The sequence below is a fragment of the Paralichthys olivaceus genome, chromosome 22, assembly GCF_024713975.1.
Source record: "Paralichthys olivaceus isolate ysfri-2021 chromosome 22, ASM2471397v2, whole genome shotgun sequence".
Lineage (NCBI taxonomy): Eukaryota > Metazoa > Chordata > Actinopteri > Pleuronectiformes > Paralichthyidae > Paralichthys > Paralichthys olivaceus.
In genome coordinates this window covers 901,678-913,787 of record NC_091114.1, presented here as the reverse complement: position 1 = coordinate 913,787, position 12,110 = coordinate 901,678, and the positions used below count along the sequence as shown (strand labels likewise).

Sequence of the window (12,110 nt, the reverse complement as noted above, 5' to 3'; positions counted from 1 at the left end):
CCAACCTTCCTGCTGCTAGTTTCACTTGATTTAATCTGCATGTGAAACTGAATTTGCAGAGATTTTATTACAGTTACATTGTTGAACAGGTTACCGTGTGTGGTGAAGTAATGTAGTAGTAAGACTGATTTGAAAAGGCTGGCCACCCTGTACATATGAGAGCAAAGACAAACAACAGAGGGCTTCCCTTTCAGTAACGTGGAATATTAACTGTGGTTAACACAGTATAAACCTCTCTATTAACATACCACAGTCCAAACTCACTCTCAGTGTCTCTGTATGTCTGGAAGCATAACTCTAAACCACTCAGTCTATGACTAGACCTCCAGATCACCCACTTGAGCTCTTAGTGGAAGTCCTGACTAATGTCCTCTGCAGAGACATGATGATGCCATCGACCTGGTCAGAGCTTGTAAGCTTCTAGAATATTTAGGTTCTCTCACGCTGTAGTAAGGGTTGTATGGTCAACATACCATCAGGAAGCATGTCATCCATTCCATTCCCACTATGACGACACTGAACCTACTATACCTCTCGGTTTGAGTCACATTACCAACATCTTTGTGTCGGTTGAACATTGACCAACCAAATTAAAATTTTTATAAATCTGTCATGAAACATATTCACCACCTGTTACATCTTTTTAAAACTTCTTGTGGTAATTAAAATAATAAGCAAATATATAAATATTGAGCCAAATGAAAAACTCATTTTGAGATAAATAAGTCTAATGAATTATTTTGCATACAATAAATACTGGGGGGAAACTATTGTGTTGTTTATCACAAACCACCTTTTTTTTTAAAAACCTGGATTTGTTTTTTTAAACAGTGGAATATAATAGCATCTGATATGTTCCTGGTCGAACTCAAGTGTAATAGTTTCGTCAACTTGGAAAATACATATGATTGAATTATTAACACTTGGAAACTTAATTCAATCACAAGATTGAATCATGTTATTGAACATTACACCGCAACAGTGTCACTAAAAATAACAAGTCAACCATTACAAGGTTGCAATATGTAAGTTTTTGCATGTGCCTGATTATTTGATCTCTTTTGTCTGTGAGGGTTGTAGAGCAGCGTGGAATGAATGTTGAACTGTTGAATACTGAAGAAGAGTTCAGGTGTTGGTAGCAGAAATATTCACAGAAACCACTGCGACTCAGGTGGACTATTGTTTAACGTTGGCCTATAAACTGTCTCTCACCTTCACAGAACAAGAAAACTTGTTATATCAGGCCTTTTGTGTTGAGGTAATAGAAGCCCTTGATTTGGAGCATGCATTGTAATTTGAGGACTTTGTTGCAACAATGGTTTTTCTGAAATCAGCCTCAGTTACTTACTTGGAATTTGTTACAGATGTTCCATGTTTCTTTCTTTCACTTGATTTCAAAGAATCTGCCAGGTGAAGTGAGAGAATGAATGAATGAATAGAGCTGATTTCATAGCTGTGATTGGTTGGTGTCCAATAATTATATGCTGACTGACCAAAACGTCGAAATAATAATAACAACAACAATAACAACAACAACAATAATAATAATAATAACAACAATAATATGAATAACAATAATAACTAATAATACATCAGTAAGGTTGATTACGTGGCGGATGACCTCAGCAGGACAGCATGCTGTATAGTAATTTGCAATACTGTGGCTGTGTCAGTCTGGTGACGCCACGGCCGGACGCTCCAAATTTGGCTATGCCCCGCTTGTTGCTAAAACCACTGGTTTCCAGCAAGAGAGTCAGACGATCGACAGACTGCACAGGGTACTCGCTCAGTAGCAGCACAGACACAGAACAGAACCTTTAGGAATACATCAGAGGAGATGATGTCAGTCACAGCAGCTCTCGTCTCTACACTCTTCTTTCTCTCCACACGCTCCGCCTCAGGTGAGTCCACGCTGCTCGCCCTTCATTCCACGCGTTCTCTCAAATGACCTTAAAGTCAAATTGTAGTAGCGCGACATATGATATGTACATACAATATCAAATACTATGATTCTCTGTGTGGAGCAGTTTGTTTTGTAGTATTGTGAGTGTGAAAATGTAAATGTATAGCAAATGTAAAGTTGGATTCACATGAACAGATCTACATGAACAGGTCACTGGAGGAGCAGCATACAGTCATTCGTTTAGTGTTTATGTTTAGATTTCCGGCACACATAGAAATACTCTTTACAGTTTTCATGTCTTATAGAGTTTTCAGTACAAGTCACTACACACTTTGCAGGATTAATATTTGAAAAAAAATGTTTGAACACCAGTGGACACTCGTGCTTTATAGGCTGTAAATCACATTTAAGAATTTAAGATTACCTGTAACAATTTAATGTTGAGGTATTTGTTAGTACCTAAAACATTATGTAACATGAGGGGGGGGGGGGACTGCTGTTTCTTCTCAGTATTTGCTCATACTGCGAAGAAACAGCAATGACTTACCACAGTGTATAGCTGTTGTTAATAAGAAATGACTGATCTGACTTAAACAACTCAGGTAAGGTAAGGTAACAGACTGCTGATATAAAAACAGCCCTTCTCTTATGTTCTTTGGGCGCCACACTTTCTACTGCTGCTTTGTAGTCATAAAAACCACACATTTGTGGTTGTGACAGAACAGTCAGTCCAATAAAATATAGGACCAAGGATATTTTACACTGACAATCGCAACGTGCTCTATTCACAACATTAACATTATCTTATCTCACTGACAAAGTGCTGTATCTGAACTTGTGGCTTTTTTTATTTTTTCTGGTCCACAGTGCCTCATTTGTGCAAAGCTTTTTTCTCTCTAATGAATGTGTGTAGTCCTACATATTGTGACGGGCCTCAATTAAGGTGTTAAGTGTTTATTACTTAAAAGTGTAGTTTAGTGTTAAATAGTGTTCAGTGTGTAGAATTTTGTGATATCTAGTGTTGAAATTGCATTTTGCAACTGATTACCCCTCACCTCACGCTCTCCTTCCAAACATGAAAAAGAAACTGAAGCAGCCTTTAATTGTCATGAAAACTCAAAAGGTGTTTAGTTTGTTCAGTCTGGACTAATGTAAAAAACATAGTGGCCTCTGTAGAGAGGGTCCCCTCGAAGTATTTAAATTTAAAGGGCCTTTTCTGGGGTAAGGAAACTACAATTCATACAATTTAGATGAAATAAACTAGTGAAAACATTATGAGAATTATTCTACATTAAATAATAGTTCCCTTTCACTTAAATCTTACACACTGGGCCTTTAATAGTTTAAAACTTATGGCACTAAGGCCCTATCACTGTGTGACAGTCCCCTGTACAGCTCACCTATGGAAATTACTTGTATAAGTTAATAAAGTATATAAAACACCTTTGGTGTATTGTTTTCTTTCATAATGACAGGAGTCAACATTTGTGTGTCACTATAACCTTCATTTAAATCATGTTAGTATAGTATCTTAACCATTTTGTCCTGGGAACCAAAACCATCAGCCACTTACAGCTACACTGTGGAGTACTCTACGTAAGTACCTGCATCCGAACCCTCATCCTTTAACTCTTTTAACAAATGGCATTTAATTCCCAGAAACGTTCATCTTGTCAGTGTGTCCACGGAAAGCAAATGCCCTCACACTTTCCCGCTATGTGACCTTGCAGGAATGAGTCTTTCCATTATTGATTCAGTAAAAGCTTTTACTGGAATGTATATTTTAGGCCAGAGCTCTTTAAATAGTAAGATAACTAAAAGACAATTGACCTTTGTGATTCAATAAGAGAAAAATGAAAGAGGCAAGAGCAATGTCAACAATCAAATAGAATTAACAAATGCCAACAACTGCAAACAGCTCTTTCAGCTCATTGTTCCACAGTATATTCACATCAATGTTATTTTGCACAGATAATAAATTATTTATTTCTGACTGTATGCGTTATAAATGATACCCAGACTAGACAGACTTAAGACCTAATTTATTGCTCATCTGGTGTCTATTATAGACTAAATAAGACTATTTTCATCCATCATTCATGTCCATATGAAACTTGTCAAATTTTACAGGGTTTCAGGGAACAATCAGAGGACTCCTCACTGTATCCAGACCACAGAAACAGTGTGTGATCTGTCCAGCTCTCTGACTGACCTGAACGCCTACTACACAGCTGACGTCCTGTCCGAAACCCCGAGGGGGGCCACCACTGACCTCATTGAGTCCCCTCACACCAGCACACCACGGTTCTGCCCCTACAAAGACAGTACGTTCTTCTGCTACACTCGTGAAGACTTTTTTCTAATTGACAAAATGTGTTGGAAATAACAGCTGTTAAATTGTCCCAGAGCCCGTCAGGGCTCCGGTCCTTCCCAATGACCTCTTGTTGCAGCTCAGCTCTGTCTTTCTCAAGCTGCTTTCTGACATGCACCGAACTCAGCAGTTCCTCAGTATATTTGCCAGAGGAGGTGCATGTGTGAATGCAAATGTCCAAGTGAGACGCTCCCCAGTTTTTGCAGACTTTGTCCTCCTGGCCTCCTAGTATAATGTCCGTAGAATTTCAGGAGAATTCTACGGAAGTGTATTGCATTCACTTGAAAAAAAAACAAAACAGTTTTTTCTGAGTAATTTATTTTTTGGTTTGTTTTTTTGAATATTTTTTTCTGTTTTTCTGACAATTTTTTTTTTTCTGTTTTTCGCAGTAATTCTTATCTGTTTTTCGGAGTAGTTTTTTTTCTGAATTTCTGAATTATTGAGATACTTCGAACTCCCTCGGAACCTCCAACCTGCAAGTGACTCCCATGGACCTATGGTGACTCCTGCCCGCACATACATGCCCCATCTCAGCAGATCTGAATGGGCTTTCCTTCTGAGCAACCGCAAAGTCCTCAGGTGCCTGCGTAGATTCGACAAACTAATGATAATACCATCTATATGACTTAAAGACAGGACTATCTCCCAGTGTCTTAAACCCAGATCAAAGTAAAACTTGATTAAACTAAACAAGCAGGTCATGTTTGTTTCCATTACATCTAGCTCTCAATAAAGGAATGAAAGCGTCTATTGTTTCAAATGCTCTCTAAACGCAGAAAAAAAAAATAGTCCGAAAAACAGAAGAAAAATTACTCCAAAAAATGGAAAAAAAAGTCAGAAAAACTGAAAAAAATATTGATTTAGACATGCATTGTAAACAGAGTTTTTTTTTTTTTTTCAAGTGAATGCAATGCGCTTCCGTTCAATGTGAAAGCACTGTGAGAGAGTGTGTGTGTGTGTGTTGCTGTTGTGAACATGTCTGTGCAGAGAACCTCCTGTTGTTTTGTGCATGTTTGAAAGTCAGACTATGGGTAAACTCTGTAGCCAATACTGCTCACTTTACCTGTCATATCTAAAAATGGCTTCAGCGTTGTCAATGCTCACAATTTTTTGGCCTCTAACATAATTAAAATGGTAACTTCCATGAGAGATTGTTGAGTTTTATCAGCAGAGTGGTGCTGCTGACGATGCGTAGGAAGGAGTCTGACGACTTCTCTCATTTAAGGACATTTATTTAGGAACAATGAAATGTGGCCATCTGCCAGTTGGGTTGAGCGCGGACTGACTGGAATATGAAAAGTCACGCAGAAAAATGTCCATGTACGGGAAGTCCATTAGGTCACATACAATACATGAACATTCATCACATTAATTATTGTGTGTGCTCTTGCGCCCTCTTGTGTCGCTAAGAGTAAACAACATTTACAGTCATGTAACCTGAGAACATAAGAAATAGGCTTACATTTTAACACCCCCACTTGTACTCAGGTTGGTAACACAAAAACACCAAAACAAGATTGAACAAATGTGTACCTTTGGCTTACACATATTAGTCACCAAAAAGAAGACCTGCAAACTTTCCCAGTTTGAACTTGCTGACAGGCTTCGTCATCACATCAGCGACCATTTCATCAGTAGCACAGTACATTAAATTCACCTTACCCTCATTCACAGTAGACCTAATAAAGTGATACCTAATGTCTATGTGTTTACAACGCTTTCTATTCACAGGATTTCTGGCAAGAGCAATCGTCCCCTGATTGTCTTCGTGTATTACCGTTTGTGTGTATTGGTAACCATCCATATTCTCCAGTAATTGTTCTAGGTAAAGGCATTCCTGAACAGTAGAAGCAAGTGCCATATACTCTGCTTCGCATGTGGAAAGTGCAACAGTAGGTTGCTTCTTTGTCTTCCATGAAACAAGTGCACTGTTTTCACTAAGACTAACACAGTATCCTGTGGTACTGCGGCGATCACTGGTATCAGCCGCCCAGTCTGCATCACTGTAGGCTTTCATACCAAGATTCTCAGTGCTTCTCCTAAAGGTTAAACCTTTGTCTGCTGTACCTTTAAGGTATCGCAGGACATGCTTCACAGTAACCCATTGCTCCTCTGTAGGCTCATCTAGGTACTGTGACAGCCTGCTCACCACAAAACTCAGATCAGGCCTAGTGCAGGTCGTCAGGTATATCAGACTGCCCACGGCCTCTCTGTACATCCTGATATCTGTCATTTTAACTGCATCATTACTGTATTCGAGCTTTTGCTCACAAGGAGTATCTCTCACCCTGCATTCTGACATGTTGAAACGCTGTAGAATTTTGTGAGTGTACTTCTCTTGTGACATCTTAATGCATTCATCAGAAAAATCAAAATCAATACCAAGAAAATGTTTGAGTTGCCCCAAATCTTTCATCTTGAATTGCTTTGCAAGCATCCCTTTCACCTTTTTCAGTTTTCCTTCATCGCTTGCAGCGATGATCAAGTCATCTACCCACACAATTAAGATCACTTTCCCTTCTTTAGACTCTTGAGAATAAACACAGTGGTCAGCTTGGTTTTGTGTGAAACCATTTTCAGTTAAGCAATCATGTAAAACCCTGTTCCAGTTTCTTTCAGACTGTTTGAGACCATAAAGCGATTTCTCTAGCCTATAGACTACACCCTCTTTTTCTTCATAGCCCTCTGGTGGATTGATGTAGATTTCGTGGTCTATGGGGGCGTGTAAGAACGCGGTTTTCACGTCCATTTGGTGGACCAGTAAATTTTCCTGCACTGCCTTCTGTAGCAAAATTCTAACACTGGTTAGATCTGCTGTAGGTGAAAACGTTTCCCCATAGTCTACACCCATTTTCTGGCTGTAGCCCTTGGCGACAAATCGAGCTTTGTACTGGTCATTCCCATCTACACCAGACTTGATTGCGTAAACCCACCTACCCCCCACTGGTTTCTTGCCCACGGGTAGTGTTGTCGGGGTAAAGGTTTTATTCTCATTTAGAGACTGGATTTCCTCATTCATTGCTTTTCTCCATTCTTTTGAATTGTCTGACTGCATTGCTTCACCATAAGTTTGCGGAATGCCACAAACTGCTCTGCAGCAGTAGTCTACTGTGACATGCATCCCGTCACTATCACTGTCTTCTGTCACAAATTCGCCTCGGTAATTTGGTGCCCTCCTTTCTCTTGTTGGATACCGCCTACTCTCAGTAGACTCATTTGCTGCCCTTGGACTATCGCAATCTGGACTTTCACCGGGTTCATTTTGCTCTAGAGCCTTTTCTGCACTCCTGTTGACCCCCTGCGTCCCCCTAGTCCTGACTCTGTGCCCACACTGTCATCAATTAGATCTGGCTCATCTGTCTGTGTTTGTTTTTCTGAAGCTGTTTTGCTCACAAATTTCACCAGCCTGTGTTTTTGCACTTTGTTTGTATTTGAGTGATACACTAAATACGCTGTGCTATTTTTGTCGTACCCCACAAAACGCCCCTGATCACACCTTGAGTCAAGCTTCCCCTTTTCCTGCTTATAAGTGTAGCAAACAGACCCAAATCGTTGCATTCTGGACACATTGGGCTTTTTGTTTGTCAACATCTCGTAAGGAGTCAGCCCTGTGCGCTTGTTCAAGCATCTGTTGCGTACCATTGCGGCTGTTTGTACTGCGTAGTGCCAAAGGTGTTTTGGTAACTCACTTTCAATTAGCATGCACCTCCCCATCTCGAAAAGAGTACGCCACCCACGTTCTGCTGTTCCATTTTGGTGCGGTGAGTACGGAGCTGTCGTCTCATGCCTAATTTTGCTTTTCCTCAGCAGCGCCTGGAAATCACCACCTGTGAACTCAGTTCCATTATCAGATCGCATACACTTCACCTTCCCATAACGGGATACATCTGCAAGGAATTTTTCAGTTGCCTGCACTGCATCACTCTTTTTCTTTAGAAAGTAAACAAACACTGTATTTGAATAATCATCAGTAAAAGACTGTGCATATTTGTACCCATCTAATGACTCAGTGGCTATTGGACCTGCAAGGTCTGTGTGTATCATTTCTAAAGGAGCCTTTGCTCTGGCATCGGGATTCCTATTTCTAGTTTGTGTAAACTTCCCTTGAATACACACTTCACACTTGCTCAGGCTTACTCATTTTCCCCTTGATCTGCATACCATCAACAACATCATGTAACCTAAGCACATCATCATAATTACAGTGGCCTAGTATCTCATGCCATGCTTGGATGTCGTGGGTTGCATTACACTTATCATCAGTGGACTCAATCTCAGTGTGCAGGTAGTACAACCTGCCAAACACATGAATGTCAAACCTGGTACCATATCTGGTTATCAAGACATCATTGCTTTCTTTGAAGACGACTGTAGACCCATTCGTGGTTGCTGCCTTCACCAAGAAAATGTTCTGCGGGTATGACGGCACATACAGAGCGTCCAACAGTTTCGCATTGCACCGCCGTCCACTGCTGTCGATCAGGGTAACCACTGCCGTGCCTCTCCGCTGAGCGACGCCGCTGCATCTGGTCCCATCAGCCAACTCGACGCTGTGAGTCTCCGGCCTGAAGGTGCTGTCGAAACTTGTGAACAAGGCGATGTCGTTGATGACGTGGGATGTGGCCCCGGTGTCCACCATCAGGCCCCTCTCCTGGATGGTGCGCGCCGGCTGCCGCTGGTCACTGGCCCGTCCGTCCACCATCTTGAACGCGAAGTCCTCCTTTACCTCAGCATTCTCCGACACTTTGCTCACGCCGTCCCTTCGGTCTCTGTCTTTGTCTTTTCGTCTGCATGTGTGTGTCATTTTTGCAAACACTACACCACGTCTTCTGTCGAGACGCTCTCGCTCGGTGCCCCTTGGTCCCGCACTTGAAGCACACCATCTCCCTGTCGTCTTTGCCTGGTCCATGTGCGCTGCTACTGGGAGGTCGCGGTCCGGTTCTCCCCTGGGTCTTCATCACGCTGTCGTCGTTCGACCCGGTTGCTCTGATGTTCTCGGTTTCCTCAAAACTCCGCAATTTGGTCTTGAAGTCAGCAAATGTGATGTTGTCTTAGGTGTGCACCACATGAATTGCGAATGGCTTGAAGCTCTCTGGCAATCCCTACAGCACCATAGCCACCAGCAATCTGTCCCCCAGCGTTTCTCCCGCGCTTCTCAGAGCAGTTATGGCGGTCTCTGCTCTAATGATATAGTCCATTACACTTTCGCCGATGGACTTTTGAAGTGAGGTCAGTGTGGTGTACAAACTAATTATACGAGGCTTTCCCTTCCCTGCATAATATTCTCTCAGAATATGTAATGCTTTTCTGCCATCATCTTGCGCATCTCTCATTACCAGAGACAGACTTTTGTCATCCAGCAGTAGGATCAACTCTGCATAAGTGTCCGCGTTTTTATCAGGATCTGCTGCTATTTCAGCTTCTGTTACTGGCTCATTCAACACAGTGTCTTTCAGCCCTAATAAACGAAAGTGTCCCAACAATTTAGTTTCCCAAACTTCATACCAAAGTATGAGGCAAACCTCGTCGCCGTCGAATACCTGTCGATGTAGCCTGCTGCTACTTGCCCTTCGTTGCTCTGCCATGCTAGCTTGCCCCTCTCCTCAGGTTAGCAGCCTTCTTCAGCACGCGATCCGTTGCAACTTTCTTGGCTTTCGTCGACTATTTTCTCCTCCAAACGTCTCCTGGGCCCATAACCTGTTGAGTTTTATCAGCAGAGTGGTGCTGCTGACGATGCGTAGGAAGGAGTCTGACGACTTCTCTCATTTAAGGACATTTATTTAGGAACAATGAAATGTGGCCATCTGCCAGTTGGGTTGAGCGCGGACTGACTGGAATATGAAAAGTCACGCATAAAAATGTCCATGTACGGGAAGTCCATTAGGTCACATACAATACATGAACATTCATCACATTAATTATTGTGTGTGCTCTTGCGCCCTCTTTTGTCGCTAAGAGTAAACAACATTTACAGTCATGTAACCTGAGAACATAAGAAATAGGCTTACATTTTAACAGAGATACAGTGGTGTACATGCACAGGTGACAGTCTCCCTCCCTTCTCCACAGCTGAGATAGGCAAACCTGACTTCAAGCTGGAGGTGATTGAAAGCCAAAAGAAAACCACCCTGTATGTGACTGACCCACTCACCGCCCTGTTTAAAGATGGCCACCAGCTGAACATCAGGGACATCTTTGCTGACCAGCTGCACTATAAAGTCACCTATCGGAAAAACAAAAGCACTGGAAAGGTGAGTAAAAGGAGACATCACGATATCGGTCTCAAACAGGCATACATTTTTACTCATTACAAACTGCATGTTTTCCATTCTGTGTTTTCTGCAGAAAGTCCACATCTCTAAGACCAATTTAATAGAACTGACTGATCTGGACTTGCCTGTATGCCAGATGCGTCAGTGGAGAGCAACACACACAGCAGTAGTCTAGTCCTGACACTGAAGTTTTGGTGGCATTTACTTTTCATTGGTATTCTGTGTGAACTTACACACCAAATAAGACATTGTGAAGTATTTTTGCTCAAAACCAAGCATGCAGTTAAAATCTCTATAGCTTCTTGATGTCAACAGTGTTATTTTCTACATGAATAGACTGGAGCATCTAAATGGAATTGAAATGAAAGTTGTGCGAAAGGATGGAAACAGGATGTATCCCTATATACCCTGTTTTATTCGTGGCAAAGCAAAGAATCAGTTAAAGCCGGATCTGACAGGACACTGGGTGTATTGCTGTGTGTGTGTGTGTGGGTGTAGCTGAAAAAAAAGCAGTCAATCGCAATGTCCCTTCTCGGGTTAAATAAAATGGTTGGCTGGTCTGGGAGTATGTCTAGATATACCACATGGCTCTCTTCAAAAGATGCAAGCATCATATGCAAATCAAAACTCGTAATTTAGTCATCTAAACATGGCACTGGTTTTTGTTAGGTTGCTACGCACGGGTCCTTTATCTAAAACTCTCTAAGTTTTACATTAACTGGAGCTGGGGACCATCAGTGAAGTAGAGGTAGCTGGCCACTGCCTCATATAATAATAGCCATGCTCATCCTGCCATTCAGATGAGTTTTGATTTCTGTAGCATTAATTTGATCTTGTTTTGGTCTGGAATTCAGTTCCTGTCAGCCTTATCAGTTGAATTTCTTTTTTGTTTTAGTTCTTTATAAATTACTTTTTGTTAGAAAAATCTGATCCATCATGTGTCTTCCCTTATTTAGTGCCAGATGACTCTGATGCGCCAAACCAAGTTATAAATTGCCTGTGAAAATAAAACTGAAAATCTTGTAATTGGTACTGATGTTCAAGGACAAAAGATTATCAGCAAAGTTGGAGCAGCAAAACAAATCAAAAATAAAGAACCTGGGTGTTACTCAGGACTAGATTTTAATCCACACATAAACAATGTCACAAAGATTGCCTTTTATCATTTAAGAAACATTGCAAGAGTAAGACTGTACCTCACTTTGGAAACTGCCAAAAAGTTGATTCATGCTTTTATACTTTCTCGCCTGGACTACTGTAATGCACTATATTCAGGATTACCGAAAAAATCCATCGATCGCCTACAGCTTTTGCAAAATTCAGCAGCCATGGTTTTAATGAGAAATAGGAAAATATTCCATATTACTCTTATTTTAGTGTCTTTACACTGGCTTCTAGCATCACTGAGGATTGATTTTAAAATTATTTACTTGTTTTTAATTCTCTTAATGGTACAGCACCGTCATACATCTCTGACTGTTTATCGGAATATGTTACGAATCATTCCCTCAGGTCATCTACAGCGGGCTTGCTCAATGTCCCCAAAACAAACTATAAAAGGTTT

At 41.2% G+C, this 12,110-nt stretch overlaps 1 protein-coding gene across 2 annotated transcripts; it reads left to right on the top strand.

Annotated features, from left to right (window-relative positions):
* The first annotated feature begins 3,419 nt into the window (after window positions 1-3,419).
* LOC138406557 (tissue factor-like) lies at window positions 3,420-11,392 on the top strand. Of its 2 annotated transcripts, XR_011239979.1 has the most exons (4): window positions 3,420-3,499; window positions 4,034-4,227; window positions 10,344-10,525; window positions 10,620-11,388. XR_011239979.1 is itself a non-coding variant. In XM_069519076.1 (3 exons), exons 1-3 carry the CDS (start codon window positions 4,011-4,013, stop codon window positions 10,719-10,721), a joined length of 501 nt encoding a protein of 166 aa, XP_069375177.1. In that variant the 5' UTR covers window positions 3,533-4,010; the 3' UTR covers window positions 10,722-11,392. The 2 variants fall into 2 exon arrangements, 1 of the variants encoding a protein (XP_069375177.1); XM_069519076.1 differs by lacking the exon at window positions 3,420-3,499 and having other exon boundaries at window positions 3,533-4,227; window positions 10,620-11,392.
* Window positions 11,393-12,110: the final 718 nt, after the last annotated feature.